Source organism: Passer domesticus, chromosome 5, assembly GCF_036417665.1.
Source record: "Passer domesticus isolate bPasDom1 chromosome 5, bPasDom1.hap1, whole genome shotgun sequence".
In the NCBI taxonomy this organism is placed as follows: Eukaryota; Metazoa; Chordata; class Aves; order Passeriformes; family Passeridae; genus Passer; species Passer domesticus.
The window spans coordinates 31,504,557-31,527,174 of NC_087478.1; the positions used below are offsets into that span (position 1 = coordinate 31,504,557).

The 22,618-nt window shown below is 38.7% G+C and overlaps 1 protein-coding gene across 3 annotated transcripts in view; it reads left to right on the forward strand.

Moving 5' to 3' along the window:
• The window catches only part of SRGAP1 (SLIT-ROBO Rho GTPase activating protein 1), a 138,535-nt gene that overhangs the window by 73,936 nt on the left and 41,981 nt on the right, over positions 1–22,618 (forward strand). For all 3 annotated transcript variants that reach the window (XR_010362067.1, XM_064419370.1, XM_064419371.1), the window contains exons 4-8: positions 3,394–3,456; positions 13,438–13,620; positions 14,011–14,139; positions 21,041–21,262; positions 22,044–22,145. Coding sequence is in view for 2 of the 3 variants with exons in the window: in XM_064419370.1 (XP_064275440.1) it covers positions 3,394–3,456; positions 13,438–13,620; positions 14,011–14,139; positions 21,041–21,262; positions 22,044–22,145 (699 nt within the window). In the remaining variant the exon portion in view is untranslated. The remainder of the gene's footprint in view (positions 1–3,393; positions 3,457–13,437; positions 13,621–14,010; positions 14,140–21,040; positions 21,263–22,043; positions 22,146–22,618) is intronic.

Sequence of the window (22,618 nt, forward strand, 5' to 3'; positions counted from 1 at the left end):
TTAACATAAACAAGAGTAAAGCTGGAGTGCCAAATTATGCTTTAACTGAAATGTATGGAAACAATTTTAACATACTTCAATGAAAAGATATTAATGTGGAATAAAATTTTAAGTTTCTCAGACTTTTATCCAGAAATACAAATCTTGATGACATCAGTAGGAGCACTGAGGTGTTGAAAGTTGAGCACATACTGAAAGGAGGGTTTAGGTACATTTGCTTGTCTGTTGCATGTGCAGGATCTATGCTGCTAGCAGGTGAAAAAAATACACTACTATCTCTTAATGTCTTGAACCAGATTAGTAAGATATATAATATTTTTAGCAGGAATTTCCATGTGCTCTAACATTTTTATTACATTCTTTGTTCCTTTGGTTAAAAGGTCCTAGTGCGTTTCTCAGGGGCACAGTGAATAAATAAGCACCTTCAGTGATTGTTTGTCAGGTTTTAATAGCCTGATTAGAGCTATCAACTCAGCTCTGGGAAAATGTGTGCTGCATCTTCTGTTGTTTGGGTATCCTGTGGACAGGCTCCTAGAGGGGCACACCATTCACACACGGCGAACCCTACTGCAGGGAATAGTAGCATAAACAACAAATAGGATAGCAATTAACCACTGAAAATAAATTCACTTCTTAACTGGTGCTCTAACATGCCATATATTACACAATAAAAGCCATATTGCTTGTCACTCAAGTCAGTGTTTCTTGATCCTAAATGGTAAAGAAAAATGTGTCAGTTCTTGAAAATTAAAACCCTTTTATACTGCTAAGTTTAACCAAATTTCTTGATTTTTTTGACAATTCCTACAAAATCTTTCATCAGAATTGAAATAATTTGAAATGTTATCCATCACTGCAGGCATCTTCTGCTAGTTGGAGTCCACAGATGAAGTGGTGGAGGGATGACTCTTTTGTGATTGTGTGGCATTGCTTGGTTGTCACTTCCCAATTTTCACTCTTTATGCTGATCACCTCCCTCCTTCTCTTTTTGCTTTCCATTTTAAAGCTTATTGTCCTTCTATAAAAGCATCTTTCTCTATTGTGATCTCTTCTATTCATTTTCAAATTTTCCACTGATCACTGTGTTGCCCTGGAAAAGACCATGTATGCATGGTAGCCAGTAAATCATGAGGGCTGGACTGCTTGTATTTCAGTGCTGGACAGAGCTTGAAAGGAGCAAAGGGAAAAAATGTCCTAGTAAATAGTGAACATTCACCAAATCCTCAGCTTATCTGGTGTCTACTTACATAGTAGACAAGGTGGGGCTGCATTAAGAGGAGAAAAGAAGGGTCCATCCTTCAATAAACTCTGTGTGCTTTGCTTACAGCGAAATCTCAAGTGGTAAAGAGAAAATCGATTTGGGCTTTTCTGTCTCACCTTCTCAAACAAACTTCTGCACTACCAGGTTAAGGCATCCTGCCTTAGAATTGCTGTTGCTGTATTTAGGGCTTGACTTCTCATCAGCCTCAAGATGGCTGTGAGCAGCAGTTGAAAGGGATAAATTACTTAAAGCTGGAATTCATCTAGAGTTTCCTCCCACATGGGTATGCTCTCATCTTAATGTCAAATATCTTATTTGTATGTTTTGCCCTTCTTTCTGCTAAAGTAATTTAAAAAACACACACATTCAGCACTATAGAAGCAGCTATCCAAGAATAAACAGGTGGCCTCTGCTTGGAGCCTTGAGGAGATGTGTAAGCTGTGTTAGAGCTGTACTGCTGACTTTTAAAGGCAGGGTGCCAATGTGAAGCAATGAAAATCAACTCAGAATTTTTGCTAAAGATTTTATGGCATTTCCCTACAGCAGCTTGCAAATCTGCAGTCCTTTTCAATTCTTCATAAACACTCTACTGTTACATATATGAAATGTTGTCCTTATTAGATGAAAATAATCTGATATTTGCAAAGAAATCGAAGTAGTAAGCCTTGTGTTCTACATACTTTGGAACTAATGCATACCTCATGAAAATACGTCTTTTAAAGTATGAGCAATAAGGAAAGTTTCACAGTAATTCTGGGTACCTCAGCTTCAGAGCAGCTGTCTTACTGTGCCTTAGCTACTACAGCTAATGCCCTTGGGAATACAAGAATTTCACTGAAGTGTGTTTTTAAATTATATTCCTAGCTTCTTGTCAGTGTAAAACCATCTTACTTATATTAATTGGAGTGAATACTGATAAGTGATATGATGGATGTTTTAAAATACTGCCCAGAGTTAAAGCAGGATAGTAGGAGCAGGATAAAAAAACACCCAACATTTTCTGTTTGAGCTACTGTATGTATCTGATTCATCCTCCTGGAAGACACAGTGGGTGGGATGTGTGATGTGGTTTCCCCTCATATGTGGACATTGTCATTCAGAAACCCATTATTCCTTCAGGTGTTTTAGTGATGGCCAAGCATGCACTAGCAGCTTTGGAGATGAGCTGTCCCTAAGGATTTTCCTTTGGCTTCCATACAAATACAAAGTGCTTCTCATAGCTAAGGCCATTATCTATCATGCTGTTGAAGTTTTTAGAAGCCAGACTAATTTTCAATTTATTCACAGGAAAAAAATCTCACGCTTCCAGCATGGATGTTAGAATGCTGAGCATCACAGCAGAAGTGTAGCCAGGCTGTGCCAAGTCCCGTAGCTCTATTCTGTAGCTGTTTTCCAAAGGCTGTGATACAAATGCCTTCAACTCTTGCACAGTTGCCACCATTTTCATCAGATTGAGCTGCTGTGGAAAACTAACAAAGGAATATATTTCAATGAGACTCCAATTAAATACTCGTGTTTTGACATATTTGCTTTGATAGTAACTGCTGCTAAGCATTTCTTTTTTTTTTCTGGGTCAGAATGAAAGTAAAGTCACAGTCCAGAAAAGCTACACAAAGCTGGTTCAGCAGCCCACTCTGTGGAATATTATGCAGTTGGGTATCTGTTTCAAAGAGGAGCCACAATTATTTCTTGCATAAATATTTAGATAGTTGTATGTGCTGAGAAACAAAGACTAGATGCAAAATTGGGCAGGATGTCCCTCTAGAATATCACATTCAGCATGGTTTAGTTTTTGTATATATCATAGCAATTACAAAACGGTACACAGTTTGTTCTATTAAAAACATTAATCTTGAACTTTCCCCTTTCTGTTGGCACCTAATTTCCTGATGCTTTATGGGAAAAATACCTTAAAATTACTTCTGGGTTTCTTTTTAGGAGTCTTCTGTCCACATGTTATCTGTCTGCCTCTACATCCCTGAATCACTCTTTTTAATGCACTGTAATTCAGAATGGTTTTGGGAGCAACATTGCATTCACTGTCTAGGATGAGCAATGAGTATAAATAACAAGAAACTAATGTATGATGCAGTTTTTACATGCCCTTTTCTAATGATTCTTTTTAATTACAGAGTAAAGAGATTTCATTTCAGCTTCATGAAGACTTAATGAAAGTACTTAACGAGCTTTACACAGTAAGTACAGTTACTTACTTAGCTTATCTTATACGAATTCCATATCAGACTGCTGCTGTAAGCTTTTTGTGGACTTTCATCAACTAAGTTATTCCCAGTGGAGTTACTTATTTTTATGTTATACACAAGCCTAACCTGTATTTTGAAAAGACTGCTCACTTGTTTAAAATACATATGCTAATGCTTTCAGGATTGCTCTTTACTTTCAACACTTTTTTTCCCCCAGACTCTGGTAAGCCAGTTTATTAGACGTTTTGTTGTTTATTAATGAGACATTTCTACTCAGAGCTTACCAGAGCAAACTTCTTTCTTTTCTGCTTTGTTTTTGTCCATGCCGCCATCTGCTTAGTTTGACTTGTGGACTACACTCCATAAACATCATCGGTGTTTGCAGATCCAGTGCTGTGCTGTCTAAATGTTACTTATGTGCCCTTCCCCATCCCTGACTGGGATAAGTAAATAACGAAAAGGAAAACAGAGGGTTTTATAGACTTCCCATACCATTTAGAGAGATCAAGAAAAAAAACACTGTGAACATTCTGGCAGGCTCCTGCTATTCCATAGGAAAATCTGAGAGAATTTAGGTCTGAATTTCTATTTTCTTGTTTGAAACCCAGTTATGCAACTTGGTACTGCAAAACAATGTCTCATCTACCTGATTACTATTTCCCCAGCTATTTTCTGAGGGTGTATGTTGTGAAAAAGAAAAGAAGCAATAATTACCCTTTTTTTGAAACACAGACGTAGAATTAAGATTGCATCTCTTATAAAAGCCTGTTGATTTCTGCTCATTCAAGAAGTTGTACATTTAAATTCTCTTTTTTTTTGTCTGGAAGACCTGAAACATATATGCTCCAGTACCCTGCATAACAATCTCTAGGTACCTCTGTTCCCCATCCTCAAGATTTGGAAGACCATAAAAAAACCTTACGGTATTGATATCAAGAAACATTTGTGAAGTTTAGGAAGTTTAGGAAGCTATCAGTGATCACTTCTCCACAGGCAGAGCCCAAACATTAGTTTTGTGCATCTTGGTAATTTTTCTTTTGACCTAGGGGAAACTCTGCAGCCATCAGTGGATGTGCTGAAAAGCATTTCAACTCAAGAACAACTTAGGTGGCAAAAAGGAGATCCAAAGAAAATTAGTCTTGTCTTTTTGCTTGGAGTGCTTTTTAATTGTTACGGACACAGATTCCCAAAGCCTTCCTCAACCACCACTTTTTTGTTTGGAATTTTCTTTGGGGTTTTTTTCATCTGAAACCACCAGGATTTTGTAGGGTGCTATACTGCAAAGCCTTCTTGGCTGAGGCGTGTAGTCAGTGAAGTGTTCTGGGATCAGCTTCTGCAAAGTAGTGATAGACACAGCCAGTTCACACAGCTGCAGGGATCAGCTGCTGCAGGAGCCGTGGCACAAGTGGGACTTCAGTTCTGGATAAGCCCTGAAGATACAGCCTTGTTTCAATTAAACAGTTGCATAACTCCAGTGTCTGGCGAGGCTTGGGATTAGTGCCAGTGCTCCCATGGTAGGGAAACAGTGAAGCATGTGCTGAAATACTTTTCTGAAGTACCACTGAAAATCTGCAGGACTGGACTTTGGTATTTTCATTCTTTTTCTTCACCGTAGTGCTATATACACACAGATAACCATCAGATGTAATCAGGTGTTAACTTCCATATTATGCCTTCCAGTGCATGCTAATTCGTTTCTCGGAATTTAAGATTTATTTTTTAAATGGGAATATTTTTTATGTTATAAAAATTCTGAATTTGTCCACAATTTGAGTCAAGCTACTGCTGCAAGGTGGTTTTTTTGGATGGAATTTACTTTACCTGATTTTCAGACATCTGCAGTGTAGATACAAATATCTTTGCATGCTATCTGTGTTCCACCTAAAGTCCCTGGAAATCTAATATGGGCAGATGAGATCCCTTTAATCAGATGCAAGAATCTGCTTCAGATTAAGTGATCTGTACTGTTAACTTCACTGTCCAGCTTTTCATTGATTGCAAAAGGCTTGGTCAGCTGTACATGTCCACATTTAGCTAAATAAAGCCCACACATAATAAAGTGACAATATGGTGCAGAGTAGTATATGTTTCACTGCTTAAATGTTTAGAATGGTCATCATCATATCTGTGTATTATATCTGCTCATGTACATAAAGATAGAACAGTATCTAGACAGATGGAAACATCATGCACAGGTTTTTAATTCTTTATGACATTTACTGTGTACAGAATAAGATCATAGTGGCCTTATTGGAACAAGTATCAACAGTTTTAATCTCCAGCAGTGACATTTCTCAGTCACAAAAAGGAGATGTCATCTACTTGTTTGCCCCATGATTTATAGAGGGGGAAAAAGTTTAAAAAAAAATCAGTCTTGCTATTGTGAGATAAATCATTGTGTCCAAAAAAAGCAAATTGATATGAAATCTGTGAGTAATGTACTAATACTGAAGTCTCTCCCTACTACTTAGTTCTGTTTGTTTGAAAGGAAAGGTACTTTCATGAAGAGTAACTTAGAATGTGATGTCATGTTGGAATTTGAATACCTCTACAGCTGTTGAGTAAGGGGCAAGTATCAGAGCTTTTAGTATCTATAAAGAAGGTTTAATAATCTGGTTATTTCTTATCATCATGCCTTATCTTACAGCAAAGATCTGTAAATTAAAGCCTTTAGCTTGTGCTGTCCTCATTAAAACTACACATCATGTACAGGATTGTTAAAAAAATAAGAATAGAAGCAGGTGAACCACAACTTCAGATGTTCTCTGAAGAACAGAACAAAGCAGGCTTATTTTGCTGGAATAATCAGAATTTTGTAAGGGAAACTTATTTTCTAATTTTCCATCTCTTCTATGTAAAGGTTTTTTTAAATGTTACATTATATAGGTTTTCAAAATGTTTTACAACTAATAAAAATGCATTTTATAACTGTATTTTCAATTTTCAGTATTTTATGTATACATTTTTAAATTATGACTGAAAACATCATTCTAAAACCAACTAAGTAGCTAAGCTTCATTTGTATTTTTGCGAGTTCAGTAAATAATGACTGACAAATATTTAAAACTGTGCCTGGTTTCTCTCTGGCTGTGCCAGACAGTATTTTCAGGTCCGCAGCATCCCAGCAGCTTATTCCTCTTATTCCTCTCCTTACCAAACTTTCAGCCAGTGCAGGCCAGGAATCAGTCCCATGTTTCAGATAAGAATATAAGCTATAGAAACTATAAGGAGATGTACCTTTTGTGTGAGAGGAGACAGGGAAAGGGGAGCTCAGTTAGTTGTGTGGGGTCACAAATAGGAGTTTTTCCTGACATTTGCAGGAAGAAAAATTGGTCAAACTGAAAGCTGGAAGATGTTTGGTTTATTCTTTTGTAAACTGATTGATTTAGAAATCCTCTTACACATTGACTTAAAGAGGCAAGATTATTGACTTGGCAATAAATCATCTTTGCAACATAGAAAAGTCCCCAGTCAAATTCTTCTTCTGTTTCTCTGGGAATCTAAAATACCTTGCTTTGTCAGATCAAGTGCTGGTATATAGCAATAGTATCTGAATGATGGGGAATGACAGGAAACACAAGCTAGGCAGACACTTTCCTTGTGTTGGAGAGAGGTCTTCGCTGGACTTATTTAGGGGTCAGGACATATTCATAAATGTCCTCTAAAGACGTCAGGAAGGTCAGAGGTTTGCTAAAAATACAGAGCTGTTCCAGTAATAAGGCTGAGGCAAATGGTGGAGAAAAGTGATGCACATCATAAAAGTGTATTTTCATGTCTCCCACTTGGCCTTCCAGATTAATCCTACTGATATCACACATTTCACAAGCAATGCAAATGTAAAGGACTCAGAAAAAAGAAAAAGTGAGGACAGTCCAAAGCAACTTGGATGTTAAAAAAGACAGGGCTGCCATGCCACTTGCATTTTCCATTGATTTATCTTGAAAAATCTTGGCTGTTTAATTTTTTAAGGTAGTTGCTGCCAGATTTTCTTTTTTTCTGTTGCTGAAATAACACAGAATCTGATTCCTCTTTAAAAAGTTAAGTTCAATTTACTGTGGCACATCAGAGATCTGAGAAGGTGAGATCAGTAATCCTGTATTGATAGTAAATACATAAGTGACAGTTCCTAAAACCACAGCAGAATTCAGCTTAGAATGAGCGAACAGGATGTTGACAACAGCTCATACTGAGCCTGCTTAACTGCTAAAGGCCACTGGTGTGGTAAAACTGGCATAAGATTTTACTTATTTCTTGTGCAGAGCACTAACTAACCCAATTTAATGAAACCCTTGTGACTCCACCTTCTGAGAAGAACTCACAGCTTAGCAGAGGCCATTCTAAAACAATTCAAACATGATAAATACACCAGGGATGAGCTAGGAAATTACTATTTCCTGAGAAACATGGTGAAAAGGCTCTTAATTATGCAGTTTTATTATAAAAATAAAGTACACATTAACACAGTTATTTCCATCTATTTTAACTCTGTAGCTTTCAGTCTTGCCTTGGTTTGAGTTTTCTAGAAAAGAAGGATGTGTGTAGAGAAGGAAAGCTAGTCCCCTGCTATGGGAACATTCTTCACTTATGGCCCATAGAAGTATAGCACTAATTACTGTCCTGTTGATGGATTTGCCTAGATAACAACTGTGGGGTTAAATAAAATAATTATCTAAGGATGTACTCTAGTGTGCCCTTCCTTATGATAAATTCTATCTTCTGCCTTAAGCCTATTTGCTGAGCTCTTACGAATGATGCTGAAACTTTGGCAGACAAATTGAGATGTTTATGCTACCAAGTGAACAGTCTGTCACCTACAAATGTGAGAGTACATAGTTAGGGTAGGATAATCTTTTTCGTCTGCTTGTAGTCTGACACAGTTGTCTGACATATATATTTTACATCACTGGATCAGCAGAATAAACCTGCTAAATTAATAGGAGATAAACTCAGTATTTAATTTTAGGAAGGTACTAATGCATTTAACAATGCTGGTTCACTGCAGTGGAGAAATATCATGATGACAGTTCAGCATCTGCAAAATTACAGCCTTGCTCTCTATATTTAGTGCATACTTGATGGCTCAGTAGTAAGCATTTTGGAGACTAAGTAAAGTCAGTTCAGTGATGGATATGCTTACAGGATGGACTGTTGTAACCACAGTTTGGTGGACATTTGAAAAGCATTGTTACTTCTTTCATAGTTTGAATAACAGATCTGTGAATCTGTTGCATGTTCACAGATCAGAGGCCTACAAATCTCAGAAATTTTCATACAATCATGACAATTATTGTACGAAATAGTGTTTAGGAAAGCCTGTTACTGTGTTTAACAATATCTAACAGTCTTAAAAACTCCAAGACAAAAAGATGACATAATGTTAAGGGAAAGAATCATATATGCAATTTAGCCAGCAAATTCTAAGCCAATTTGTTGAGGAAGTATGCACTGAAATATTTGGAAGCCAACTCCCTAGCTTGTTCCCATTTATTTTTCTGTACATGTCTCTCTAATGCTTTCTCAAATTAAGTTCAGCTGCTGCAATATCAGCTCTTTAAAAAGCATTGACACATCATGAAAAAGGCTGAGAAATCATTAAGACATTTTCCCCCAAGGCTTGCAAAATAATGATGTCACTAGTGCATGAGATAAGCATGCTATCAATATAGCAAACTGGACAGGAGTCACGTGCCCAGGCTGATCACTGCTCTTTACAGAGTCTATATTGATTCCTGAGTCACTGAGGCTTGGGTAGGACTGACTCTGATGTCCAGCCCTGTGAATCCAGAGAGAGGACTTCTTTTTGAATTTTAGTTATTTAGGAAACCATTTGTACCAAGAACTTGTGCAGAGTTTGTTGTGAGAACATGGATTTCAAGTAGACGTCTTGGTTCCCCATAAAGCTATGAGTTCCATGTAGTTCTCCCACAAATCTTGCCTATCAGTCAGTGTGGAATGAAACACTCTGGATTTGGTAGCATGTGCTGTAAGCAAGCAGTGAGAGGAAGAAGTACTCCTCGGTGATGTGAAGCTAGTGGAGTCAGTGTGGAGATACTGGTGAGAACAGAGATACACTTGTACTCCTTCAAGGAGTTCTTCTTTCAACAAGGAGGCAAGCTCAAGTGTCAGCCACTGCAGAAGGACATTTATGCCTAATCTGCTAGTTTAGGAACTCCAATGTTTGCTGCTTTTGACAAGCAGAACAAATCCACTTAGGTGCTTTGAGATGCAGATAGAAAACTTTGAGATATATTTGATGCAAAATGACAGAATATTCTGAGTTGGAATGGACCCTCAAGGATCAGAGAATCCAGCTCCTGGCTCTGCGTAACACCATCCCCAAGAGTGATGTCATGTGTCCAAGAGTGTTATCCAGACACTTCCTGAACTCAGGTATAGCTTGGTGCTGGACCACTTCCCTAGGGACTCTGCTGCAGTGCCCAGCCACCCTCAGGGTGAAGAACTTTTTTCTAATATTCAAATTAAACTTCCCATGACAATTTCAGGCCATTCCCTTGGGACCTGTCACTGGTCACCACGAGAAGAAATCAATGTCTGCCCCTCATGAGGAAGTTGCAGATGGCAATGAGCTCTCCCCTCAGTCTCCTGTTCTCTGGGTTGAAGAGACCAAATGACCTCAGCCAGTCCTCATACAGCTTCCCCTCAAGGTGCTTCACCATCTTTGTTGTCCTCCTATGGGCACTCTCCAATAACTTTATATCCCTCTTCTATTGTGGCTCCCAAAACTGAACACAGTACTTAAGGTGAGGCATCCCCTCCTTTGCCTAGCTGGCAGTGCTGTTCCTGATGCTTCCCAGGACATGGGTGACCCTCCTGGTGGCCAGGGCACTGCTGACCCATATCCAACTTTCCCTTGACCAGGACCCCATGGTCCCTTTCCATGGCACTGCCCTCCAGCCTTTCATTCCCCAGTCTGTCCATTCATCAGGGTTGCCCCATCTCAGGTGCAGAGTCCCAGCACCTTTCCTTTGATGGACTTCCTGATGTTGGTGATTGCCCAGTTCTCTTAATTTGTCATGGTCTCTCTGCAGGGCCTCCCTGCTTTGGAGGGGTTCTGCAGCTTCTCCCAGTTTTGTATCAGCTGTGAATATGTTTAGTATCCCTTCTAGTCATGCATCCAAGTCAGTAATGAAGATGTTGAAGAGCACAGGACCTAAGACAGCCCTGCAGAACCCCACTAGTGACAGGTCACCAGTCTGATGTCACCCCATTCACTATAACTCTGCCCAAACAGTGGGCCAGTTGCTCACCTATTGCATGAGGTGTTTATCCAGCAGTGTGCTGGACATTTTATCCAGAAGGATACTCTGAGAGACAGTATTGAAAGATCTCCTGAAATCCAAGATTACATCAACTGGCTTCCCTTGATGGGAGCTAGGTGGGTTACCTTGCCAAAAAAGGAAATCAAGTTTGATCAACAGGACTTCCCTCTCATGAAGCTGGGCTGGCTGTGACCAGTGACTGCATTGTCTTTCAGGTGTTTTTCAATACATCCTGGAATAATCTCCTTCATAGCTTTGCCAGGCACTGAAGTAAGATTGACAGACTTGCAGTTTCCAGGGAGGACCCTTCTTACCCTTCTTGAAAACTGGGGCAACACTTGCCAGCTTCCAGTCAGCCTGGACTTTGCCAATTCCCAAGACTGCTCAAAAACTGAGAGAGAGGTTTTGTGGTGCCATCAGCCAGCTCTTGAAGAATTCTTGGGTTAATTCTATCAGGACCCATAGTTCCCTCCACAGGCAGAGTACAAAAGAAAGTAACTTTTCTAGGTGGTAAGACACATGAGTTAGTTTTGTCCCACCAACTAAAAAGTCTCTAGAGATGACACAGAACAAAAGACAAAAAATAAAAGCAAACACCTCTAGCCTTATGCAAAGAAACACTTAAAAGATTTAATAAAAAGGTCAAAAGAAAAGGGCACAACCTTGCTTTTAATTTCCTTTCCCCATCATTTTTGATAAGAGCCATATCACTTTCTGTGCTTCTCTGTTTTGTTATATAAACCATTTCTTTAAAAAGTCCTTTTCTTCTCTTGGCAGTAATTCATTTGTTTCCATGTAGCTGTATGAGTTAAGCTCCCTGGGTACTGATCATCAACAACTGTAAGGGGGCCTTTGGAGCAGTGCATGATACAGGACACTGAACATGCTTTTTGGTTAACTGGGAACCTTGCAGACCTCACCCCTGTGGGCTTGCCTTCTCTTCCTAACCCAGCTTTGTCCGTCTCTGCAAGTTTTTTCTGCCTCATCCGTGCAGATGTGAACTGGTGGGGCAGCAGCTGTTCCCAGCAGCTGTAGGCAGTGTTTGGGCAGGGAGCTCTGCCCTCTGCTCAGGCCTTGGAGCACAGTGTGCTATAGAGGAGCAGCAGCAATAACACCAAGTCCTGCTCCAGGCAGTTTGGTTTTTTTCACCACAGCTGTAAGCATATGTTTCTTAAAATAAAAACAGGGCCACTTTTAGTGCTTGTCACCAACTGTTTTACCTTACTACAGGAAGCTGGTGAAGAGTTGTCCGTTTCATTTTTAGTATCAGTGGCATGAGTCTTAAGTTGTGGCATATACAGTTATGGTGTGTAACACACATTGTTATGCAAAGCTGCATTCCTCTGGAAGTGTGTTCTTCTGTTGCGCAAGACTTGGAATAAGCACCAGTTCAGCCACCCACTGGCATGGCGTGCAGTTGGTTTGTGTCAATCTGTGCTAAGATGTACTGTGGTGAATTGCAATATCTGGCTGTAGTGTTCCCTGTTTTGTCACTCTGTGGATACTCCTTAGGCTGGCCTAAATACTCAGTAACAAAAAATACACTCTCCCAAGGGAATATTTCAAGGCAGCTTCCCAAAACTGTCTCTTGCATGGGTCACACAAGTAGCTGGTTTGATTCCTCCCTGCCTGTGTGTCCTTTGATATGTGAATGGTCTGCATGGCCTCCACCCGAAGATATCTGCTGGTGAGAGCTCTGGCACCTGTCAGAAGAGAGGAGGCCTCTGGCTGCCTGAGGATGCCTTCCTGCTTTGTTCAGTGCTCTAAACTTAAGACAACAAAGAAGCAAACAACAGCAGCAAAAGACTGGGGAAGGCAGAAAGATGCTTCCTTTGGTGGAAGTGGGCAGAGTCAGCCCTACCCAGCAGAGGTGTGGTTTGTGACTGACTGCTGTCCACTATGCAGGACTCAGTCAGTCAGGAAAAACCTCAGGCTGAGGTTTTTCTTGCTTGAAGAAGAAAGGGAGGACTGGGGTAACCCAATCCCTTTTCCTCTTTGTGGCCTGTGCAAGCATGTATTTGCACACTGGCAACCCAAGCTCTCTCATCTGCAGACCCAGCAGGTGTGTAGAGGAAAGATGCCTTTGGGTCTATGGGGAAAACATTTCCACAACTTACATATCAGGCAGCTCCTTCTTCAGTTCTCATCTGGTTTTACATCAGGCCCAGTCTGCAGGCTGTGCTATGGGCAGACACTTCTTTCCAGCCACGGACAGCCATCCAGCTATCTGAGGATCTGCTTCCAGACCAAAGCTTCCCATTCCCTCTTCTTCCTTCCCCTTTTCTCAGTGTTGCAGGGATCCTTCTACTTTCAAACATTCAGTGTCCACAGCCAAGCTTTACTTAGCCCAGAAGATAGTTATAGATCAGATAGATTTGGTACTGACACAGATTTAATTTTATTGTTCATTATTTTAGATTTTCACTTGAAGATAAGAATACTGGCATTTATTAAGAATGGCTTTTGCTCTTTCCTATCAGAGAAATTAAAGAAAAAATCCCTATTTGGAATACTGTTAAATAAATCAAAATAGAAAAATGCAACCAAAAGTTCTCAGTCTCCACTGGCAAAGAAACCTTCACAAGATCTATGTTTATAAGTCAACATTTTGCTCAAAGACCCTGTGATTTTTCTGTATATACCTTTATATTTTCATTTTCTCCCATTCTCCTTTGACTCTTGCCTTTTGCAGGTCATGAAAACATACCACATGTATCATGCAGAGAGCATCAGTGCAGAAAGCAAACTGAAGGAGGCAGAGAAGCAAGAAGAAAAACAGATTGGGAGGTCAGGAGACCCTGTTTTTCATATTCGACTAGAAGAAAGGCACCAGAGACGGAGCTCTGTGAAAAAGATTGAAAAGATGAAGGAAAAAGTAAATAGTCCTTTTATTTAGTTTCACTTGAAATAAATTCAATGCATTTCTGACATTCTTTGGCATGATATTAGACAGAGAAATCCAGCTGGGAAATGAAATTAAGCCAGGTACACATAATAAACTAACAGTGGGTTATAGATAAATTGACAATCATTTCAGTTCAGAGAGGGGGATACTTCATTCCCAATATAATTCTTACTGTAAGGTTTGTCACATTTGGAACAAAATATTAAGTTTTCACTTTGTATTCCATCTGTTGTATGTATAACAGGCTGGAAATTAAGATTCTTTCTTGTTACTAGGAATGCCTGCTTGAATTGTTACCATTTCTGCCTCATACCAAAAGTGAAGTAATTAAAATACATTAATATGAAATGTCTTTCCTAGCGTCAAGCAAAATATTCTGAAAACAAGCTGAAATCTATTAAGGCCCGTAATGAATACCTGCTCACCCTGGAAGCAACAAATGCTTCTGTTTTCAAGTATTATATCCACGACCTTTCGGATTTAATCGATGTAAGTATTGGCATGTTGGTATTTATGTTTATTCTCTTCAGGAATAATACTTCTTTCAGTTTACAAGGGAATATATTAGTTGTATGGATTGCCTACAGTACGCTTGCTGTTTATATTATTGTATGATACAATCAGAAGTTTTTCCCTTATTTCCACAAAATAAAGTGCCAGTAAGATGCTGAACCCATTCCTTTAAAGTTTGAACCTTGTGTTTGCACACCATGTGTCAATAGAAAATATGACCTTCCCATTGTGTACAATCTCTTGGACCTAAATATTTTTTACAAGGTAAACTTCTTAAGTGGTCATCTAATGATATTTAATTAAAAAGAAACAATTTATTCCATGTTTTCAAAATTCTGTAGTTTCATTAATTTGGTCATTGAATCATACATACAGTGGCTTCTTACTCTGACTTCATGCAGTGTGAAGAACAGACACAATCAATCCTGTGCTCTACACTGTCAGCATACCTGTTACTTATTTTCAGTAAGTTGTTTTTATGAGAACATCCCAGAAGAATGAGGTTATACACTACTTACTGTTGGCTTGTGCCAGCATTTAGTCTCCTGTATTACTGACATTTTTACATGATGCAGGGAGAGCATCCTGCACCCTTATCACATTCCACCCTCTTAGTAAGCTGACTTCATATGTGATGGAGAAAATACAGAGACAGCAAACAAAAGCTCCAGAACATTCATTCACTAGCATTGTAGGGTTAAATGGCTTAGTGGATCCACCTCTGAAAAAGTGGCCCATTTGAAATTCTAGATATTTGAATATGCTTGCTACTGTAACAGTAACATATGGTGCTTTCAATAGTAAACAACATTGATACACGGCTCTGGTTTCTAATATAGAATAAATTAATACAGAATTTGACAAGAAGTCTCATTTCTACTGACTGGAGAAGCAAAGCTTCACAGAGAAAGGGAAAAATGGCTTCTTAAGATTAATGGACTAAAATAGCTCCATATATGTGTTTATTGTGTGTCATCTAAATACTGATAGTTTTCTTTATAATTTCTAGTTTTTTTATAATTTATAAAATCTTGTCTGATTTTGTTACAACTTTTCCCTTTCAAATGGTTTTGCTTCATTTCTTTCTTGCTTTCTTGTAAAAGACGGCAGTTAATATTTTTTGTGTTTTCAGTCTTTTTTTCTGTCTCTATTTCAACATATCTTTTATTCCTTTCCTAGTTGTTACTGCATATTTGGTCCTGATTTCTTCTGGTTTGTTGTGTGTCCTGTCCTTTTCTAATCTGTATCCATTGGCTTGCACAACCTGATCCACCCATCTAGGTTGCCCAGGCAATGAAAGCATTTACCAGGAGCTATAGGTGGAAGATCAGGGCAGAAAACAAAGGACAAGCTGTGTAGCTGCTGGGGTATCCCCCATGTGAGAAGTTGAGTCTACCTAGCGGATGATTTTCCTGCTACTGCTTAAAGGATGGCAGAGTTTTGGTCAGTAATTAGTGCGTGTCTCATAGATGTGAACTTCATAAATTCTTCATGGATTCTGGAAGGAAGGAAAGTCCTTTTCTTTTTGTTTCCAGCACCCTCACCCCTTCAGAAGCTGAATAGATGCTCATGAGGTCACTTCTCCTGCCTTCCCTTTCAGAGTTCAGATTTCTCAGAGAATGTCTCCAGTGTGTGTTTCTAAAACTTTATCAGGTTGGAAGATGCATGTGATTTTTATCCACTTCAGTGATATCTACAGAGGTTTCTGTAGCAGTGAAAACTGAGTGGAGGAACCACAAGCCAGGAGCTTTACAAAGAATTGTGAGGGGAGGAGAAGTGAAGCTTTCTGTCCATACACACACAGAGCTGACACTGGAAGTAGTGTGTATGGAAGGGTATTTACACAACCATGAAGACTAGGGCTTCCCAACTGCTAGTCTTTAATAAAAATATACATTCTATAATATTTAGTAGCACAGAAAAATTGTATCTGCTCTGCCTGTCTTTTTCAAAGCCATGGACCAATGTACACAATAACATTCTTTTGGCAAAAAGGCTTGAGAAATTACTCTTCCCTAAGGAATTTAAATGGAAAGTCTAGCTGCCCTTTGCATCACTGTTTTGTAAGAGGAGGCTGTAAACATGTGCAACCAGAATTTGCTTCAGAGCTAATTTAATCCAATTGTGAGCTTGTTTAAATGAAGTGTCTTTCAGACATTTGTATTTAATCAGAATATGCTGTGAAAGCACTGGTATTTAGACAGAGTATTTGCCACTTGACAAAGGAAACTCTTTTTGTCAATGCAAAAATCTTGGCAAGGGTTTGAGTTATATCGTTGGAATGTGAGACATGCTTCCCAGTGGCCATATGTTGCAACAGTCCAGACTACCTCATTCTGTAAATCTCTTAATGTCATGGTACAATTTGGAGTTTTCAGAGCAGTGGTGGCAATTTCATTCTTTGTCTTCTCTATTTTGTCCTGCTCTGCTAGCCTGACTTCCTGTGCTTCCCTGAGCTCTCTCTCATTGCCTGTACAGAAAGGGATTACCTCTGCTCTGTGTCTGAATTCCAGTTAACATGGAAGAATTTAGATCCCCAAGCTGTTGGTGTTGCCCATAAATGAAATGGAATGTCTTCCTATGTTAGTGAAAAATACGTCTAATGAAAATGGGATAAGTACATGCAATAATGTAGTAGAGTTCCATAATTTTTTTTTTCTAACAAGGTTGGGGAGGATAGTGGGGAAAAAAAAAACAAAAAAAACCAACCTATTTTTCATTTGGATTCCACTGCATTTTCCATATGTGAGGCTTATATGGAAAATCCGAAATTACTGTTCCCCACCTGAACTCAGTCTGAACTGTTCAACTCTGTCATTTCATTAACAGAGCTCAGCACTTCTGACTTAAAATTATGATGTGTTGCTCATTTTAAGCTCTTGTGATAAAAGCAATATAAAAATATTGCTGGAGTCTTAGCTGGATGATTTAATGCATTTAGTGAGCTGAGAGATGAGGCCAACATTTGCAAAGAAGCAGAGAGGTAAACAGGATTTGATATGCACAGTGTATTTCTGTCCTCTGCATATTGTACTAGAGGAATTTGAATTTTCTGTTAAATATTTCTTATCTGCTGTCTAGAGTGGGATCCAGTTCAAGTGCAGGACAGAATTAGTTATTTTCTTTATTTGTACCTATAAAAACCAGTAAAGATTAGCTGAATTAAAAAAGCTTTACCTAGTATGTAGAAATTTTTAAAAGATTCTGAGTTTCAGAGGAACAACAAACTATACACTGCTGCTAATCTGGCTGTTAGTGCCAGCATCTGTCCATATGGTACATACTTTTACTCATTTACATTCATTAAATTGGTCTAAGAGGAAGGTAAGGACCTTTTTTCAGACTTACCATGCATTTTTATGATCTGAAGATAAATACTAGGAAATAGTGAAAAAAACCAACTTTACTGTAGTTCTGCTGCTGAAATAAATAAAATATCAATGTGTTGGTCTTTCTTAAAATGTAGTTTCTGAATCTCTAATTGCAGTATGCATGTTTTGGACACTTAAGAAGTTAAGGAACATTTAGCTATTGTGTATTTAATTTATTCTGTAAAGGTTTTTTATTAATAATTCATAAAAACAAGTTTAAAACTAGGGTAAAGTGTGTGCAGCTCACAATCTTTATTACGTAAGTCCTCATAAATATGGTATGTACCCTTAGATCCCTTTTATTTGAATGTGGATGTCTGTATAACAAAATACTTAGAAAGTGTCTTATTCAGAGATTAAGGCTTTTTTTATTAATTCCTCTCTCCATTGACATTAACATTTTATTACTATTCTTGAAACAAAATTAAATTAAATAAGAGCAGCTTGGTTTGGTTGAAGCTGTGTGCTAAGCACTGCAGTTTGTTTTGTTCAAGCCTAAATATACTCTGGGGTACAATAAAGGCAGTAAATGCTCTTGAGATTGCTTCAGACTTAATTTCAAATAAGAATAAAATGCAAATTACAAAATTATTTTTTTCACACATGTCCCAAATGCATCCCTCCCTTCATTTTGCCCAACCAAAAGTCTTTAGGAATCCAGAAATGCAAACAAACCCGTAGTCTCTGACTTCATTCTGTTATTTTTCATCTTCATGTCTTGCTGCACCAAGTGACATCTCACCTGTAGCTCAGAGATGGGCAGCAGATCCGTAGCACCCTGGCTGTACCCTCGGTGAGCCTCTGACACTCGTATTTATTTTGGCTAGCAGTGTGGTTGCTCACTTGAACTGTAGAAGTCTTTCCACAAATCTGCAGATTTTTCCTGAAAATCATATAAATACACGTGCATATGTGTGTGTGTGTGTAGACAACTCTCTTTTGTAAACCATCTTTCCAGCAGATTAAAACAGAACATTTCTTTCTGTATAACCAAGATACTATGACAGTGCTGTTACCCTGTGTGTCCAGGTTTTGGGGAAAGTGGGCTATGGTCTGGCAGGAGTAAGCTTTATGATGTCTGAGTGTTTAGTTTTGCTTTTGAAAAATAACTTCCCTCATACAAATTCTATTTTTACATGAGTAATTTAAGCAAAATTTCAAATTCAGATGTTTTTAATTCCATTCAATGAGACACTTGTGATAAAGCATTAGTTCAGGATCTGAATTTAATTTTTGTTTTCTCTGCTGGAATTGGCATTGGAAGAAAATGCCTTAGCCTGGCAAGATACTCTGCTTCACTTGAAAATCCTCTTCTTGTCTGATTTGTTGCCTTGTTCAGCTGTCATCACTTGCCAAAGATGATCGTGGTCATAGTGACTGAGTAGATTAAGGGTTAAACAATGAAGTTGTGTTAGAGCATAAATGCTGCAGTTTTATATTCCAGCTTGCAAAAAAACTGCATCAGAAACCCACACAGCTCTAATTGTAAATCAATAAGCTTTCTAGTAATACTCGGATTAATCCACCAAAGCCAAAATTCAGGCTGTAGTTTTATAACACATGGGTAGTCGGCAATGCTAAACCTGGCACTGCCCTCTATTTCTAATTCCTTTTCAGCTTAATCTTCTATGAGGTCTTTCTGAAACTAATGCACATGAAATAAAACAGCTGTCCCAATTCACTTTCTTATCAGCACTTTTAGTCTGTCTTTTTCATCCAATATAGTGAATTAAATATGAGATCTGATTTGACATAGAACAAGAGAAAAACACCAAGAGACTTTTCCTTTTAGAAACAGTATTTTTGAGGCTGGTGTTCTTTGAAATATGGATGCACTTCAGTATAAAGGTTGAGTGGCTGTTTTAGTAAGTGTAACAAAAATTTCCATTTTATAAATGCAAAAGAGAGGTTAACGTATGTGTGTGTGATTGAACATGACATCTTTTTCATTTTGTTTGAATGGTTCAGCATCTGGTTTTTCAGAGAGTCGCTGTCCCAGCTGCAGTCACTCCCTGGAGTACTTGCTAGGAGTGAAAACTTAATCTTTCTGGAAGCTTTGTTGTGAATTAAACAGCTCTCTGTTAGATTTCAGAGAGCAGCTTCATCACTAGTCATTACCCTGCCTAGGTCAAGGTGTGAAGTATTTAATTCCCTTCTATTCATCAGTGAAGTGTTTAATCCCCTTCTAAAAGCAGGTTTTGGTATGGTAAATAGGTTGAAAGCTCTTTCCTTCTGTCTCACTCTGTTTCTCTCCTTTTTCAAATAAGTTAAGAGGAAAAGGAGGGGAATGGGATTCCATGAGTCCTGTGGGATTTGTAATAGCTGCGAGGGAGTAACTCATACAAACAGTGCATATATGTATATAAGGTACAGTGGACTGAATTCAAATTGCTTCTTTCCCCAGCTCCATAGGTGCCTTGGGAGTCCTGCAGGGATGGGGGACTTCAGGCTGTGGTGGGCATGAGGAGGAGTGGCTGGGGCTGAGGGATGCCCTGAAGCAGAGTGCTCTGACTGCGCTGGCCAGGCATTGGGGGCACATCTGGTTGGGGCACATCTCACCCGTTTGAATAAGGAGCACTGCTTTGTATGCAACTGTTAGCAAAGTGATGTGCCACTATTGAGGTGACATCGTCCCCCCTACCTGGCGGCTCACTGAGCAGAAACTCAGGGTATTTACTGTACAATGTAGGGAAAAAATCAGCTGATATGCTACTGCTGTGACATTTTAAAAATATATTCAGCTGTTTTCTAAAATATTAATGAAACATGAATAATGCAAATTGAGGATGTTTAAAATTCAAGAACAAACACAACTTTATGTTTTACCAATTAGGTTTCAATTACATTCCATTTCATAGGAAAAAATACATAAATGATGACTTTCTGCATTTAGTAGCATGATGTGTATTTCTGGCTCTGTATGAGCATGGGAAATAAGGTGTTTACATTAAATACATTTTCATGATCAGGGAAAAGATGTTAAACCTTTCCTGTTGTATGAAAAAGCATTTTAGATGGATTGCTTATGCTGAAAGTATTTGTGGAGGTTTTGGTTTGGGCACAGGCATGGAAGCAGGAATTGCTTCAAGTTCAATTTGCTGCTGTTATTAACTTAGATGATAGTTATGTTAGGGTGTGTTTAAATGGGTGATTCAGGGCTTACAGATGCTGTTGATGCTGAAAAGCCCGCTTGTGTGTGGAGTCCCAGATTTTGTTGATATACAGTGCCTGCACTTCTGTATCTGATAAGCAAACTGTCACATATGTACACTTGATCTCTTTTCTAAAACTGTCCATTAATCTTTGCAACAGATTGGGGATACAAAATACTTACTGTCTTGATCCCAGTAGTGTATTTCAATTTGGAAGATATAAAGATATAAAGATGCTTCAAAGATAGAAAAACTTCAGGACAGAAAATTTTAGTGACCGTTTCAGGATTGTGATATTGTAATGGCGTTTCTCCTTTTAAATTTGTTGTCTTCTTCCCTTTATTGTTTTTTTAGTGTTGTGATCTTGGATACCATGCTAGTCTGAACAGAGCCCTAAGAACATACCTTTCTGCAGAGTATAATCTTGAAACTTCCAGGCATGAGGGATTAGACATCATTGAAAATGCAGTTGACTGCTTGGAGCCTCGCAGTGACAAGCAAAGATTCATGGAAATGTACCCTACTGCTTTTTGTCCACCAATGAAATTTGAGTTCCAGTCTCATATGGGTGATGAGGTCTGTACACTGACAAGTATCCCCAAGTGACTGTTTCTGTACACCAGGACAGAGAATTTATTTGCCAAACACTTTTACAAAGAGTTTGGTAAAAGCTACCCGAAAGTCAGTGGATCAGCAAGAATATTTTGCAAAACTTGCAGCACTGTCTGCTGCTTCAAAGTTCTCATGTAAAATCTGTTAAGTGTTATTATATTCTGTATCATTTATAATGACATTACTATAAATTTGCTGGCCAACCTGTGCTCAGCCCAGCACTATTGTAAGCAGTGACTTTGCCTGTACTACCATCACTCAGAGTTTAAGGGTGCTATTGAGAGCAGCTACAGAGTCACTCCAAATTATTCATGCTGCAATGCAGCCTTTCCCCTTATTCTTCCCCCATTTTTTCATCTGGAGATTTCAAGCATACTGGGTACCCCAGCTGTGCCCTGTTCTGCTACACCAAAGTCCAGTAGCAAAGCAGAATTCAAAATTACCCATGTACCTATTTTTTTCTGAAGGTAACTCCAGGGTTTGCATTTCTGTGTGATACAAAAGTCACAAAAAGCACACATACAAAAATGCTGTGCTCTTTATTCATAAGCTGTAGTACATACTTCCACACCTTACAGCACATAAGTACTTTAAATTTAAATGGGCACGTTTTATTGTCTGGTTTAGTAGGTTTTAGCTTTAATAGCTTTGGTAGCTATTCACTTAGTTTTAAGAAAAACAACAGGACTATTGACTGGTTATTTTAATTACTTGCATCTTACAGCTCTTTTTGATTCTTTGTTAGGTTTGCCAGGTCTCTGCCCAGCAACCTGTGCAAGCAGAGCTTATGCTTAGGTATCAACAACTGCAGTCACGATTGGCTACACTCAAAATTGAAAATGAGGAGGTAAGACCTATGTCTACAAGGGCTGAGCATTGAACATGATTTTCAGGAAGGTGCAGTGTTTTCTACCTTGCCAAAAGCATGTAAATGACCCTGAGGTGGCTCCAATCTGTATAAGTGGTTTTAATTTTAAAAAACACATACTGGCACATATGCTAAGGTAGATCCTCACCTGCTTTACAGAGGTTTGGAGACATTGTCTTTTACCTGTCCATACATTCACATTACTGAGTTCTATGTTTTGCAGATGCTTCAGTGTAAACTTGTTAGAGCATATGTTTTTAAATTCTTGTGACAGAAAGCCACTGAGAACAGTTATTTCTCCTGTGACCATCCTCTTCCAGTCCTCAACTTGCTACTTCTGTAGTACAAAGGAATTTGAACTGTCTTTTGTGGTAGCTGAGTCAAGATCTCTTATGCTCTCAGCTACAGCTATTTATAAACATGACTAATGAATGCCTGTGATGGGAACAGCT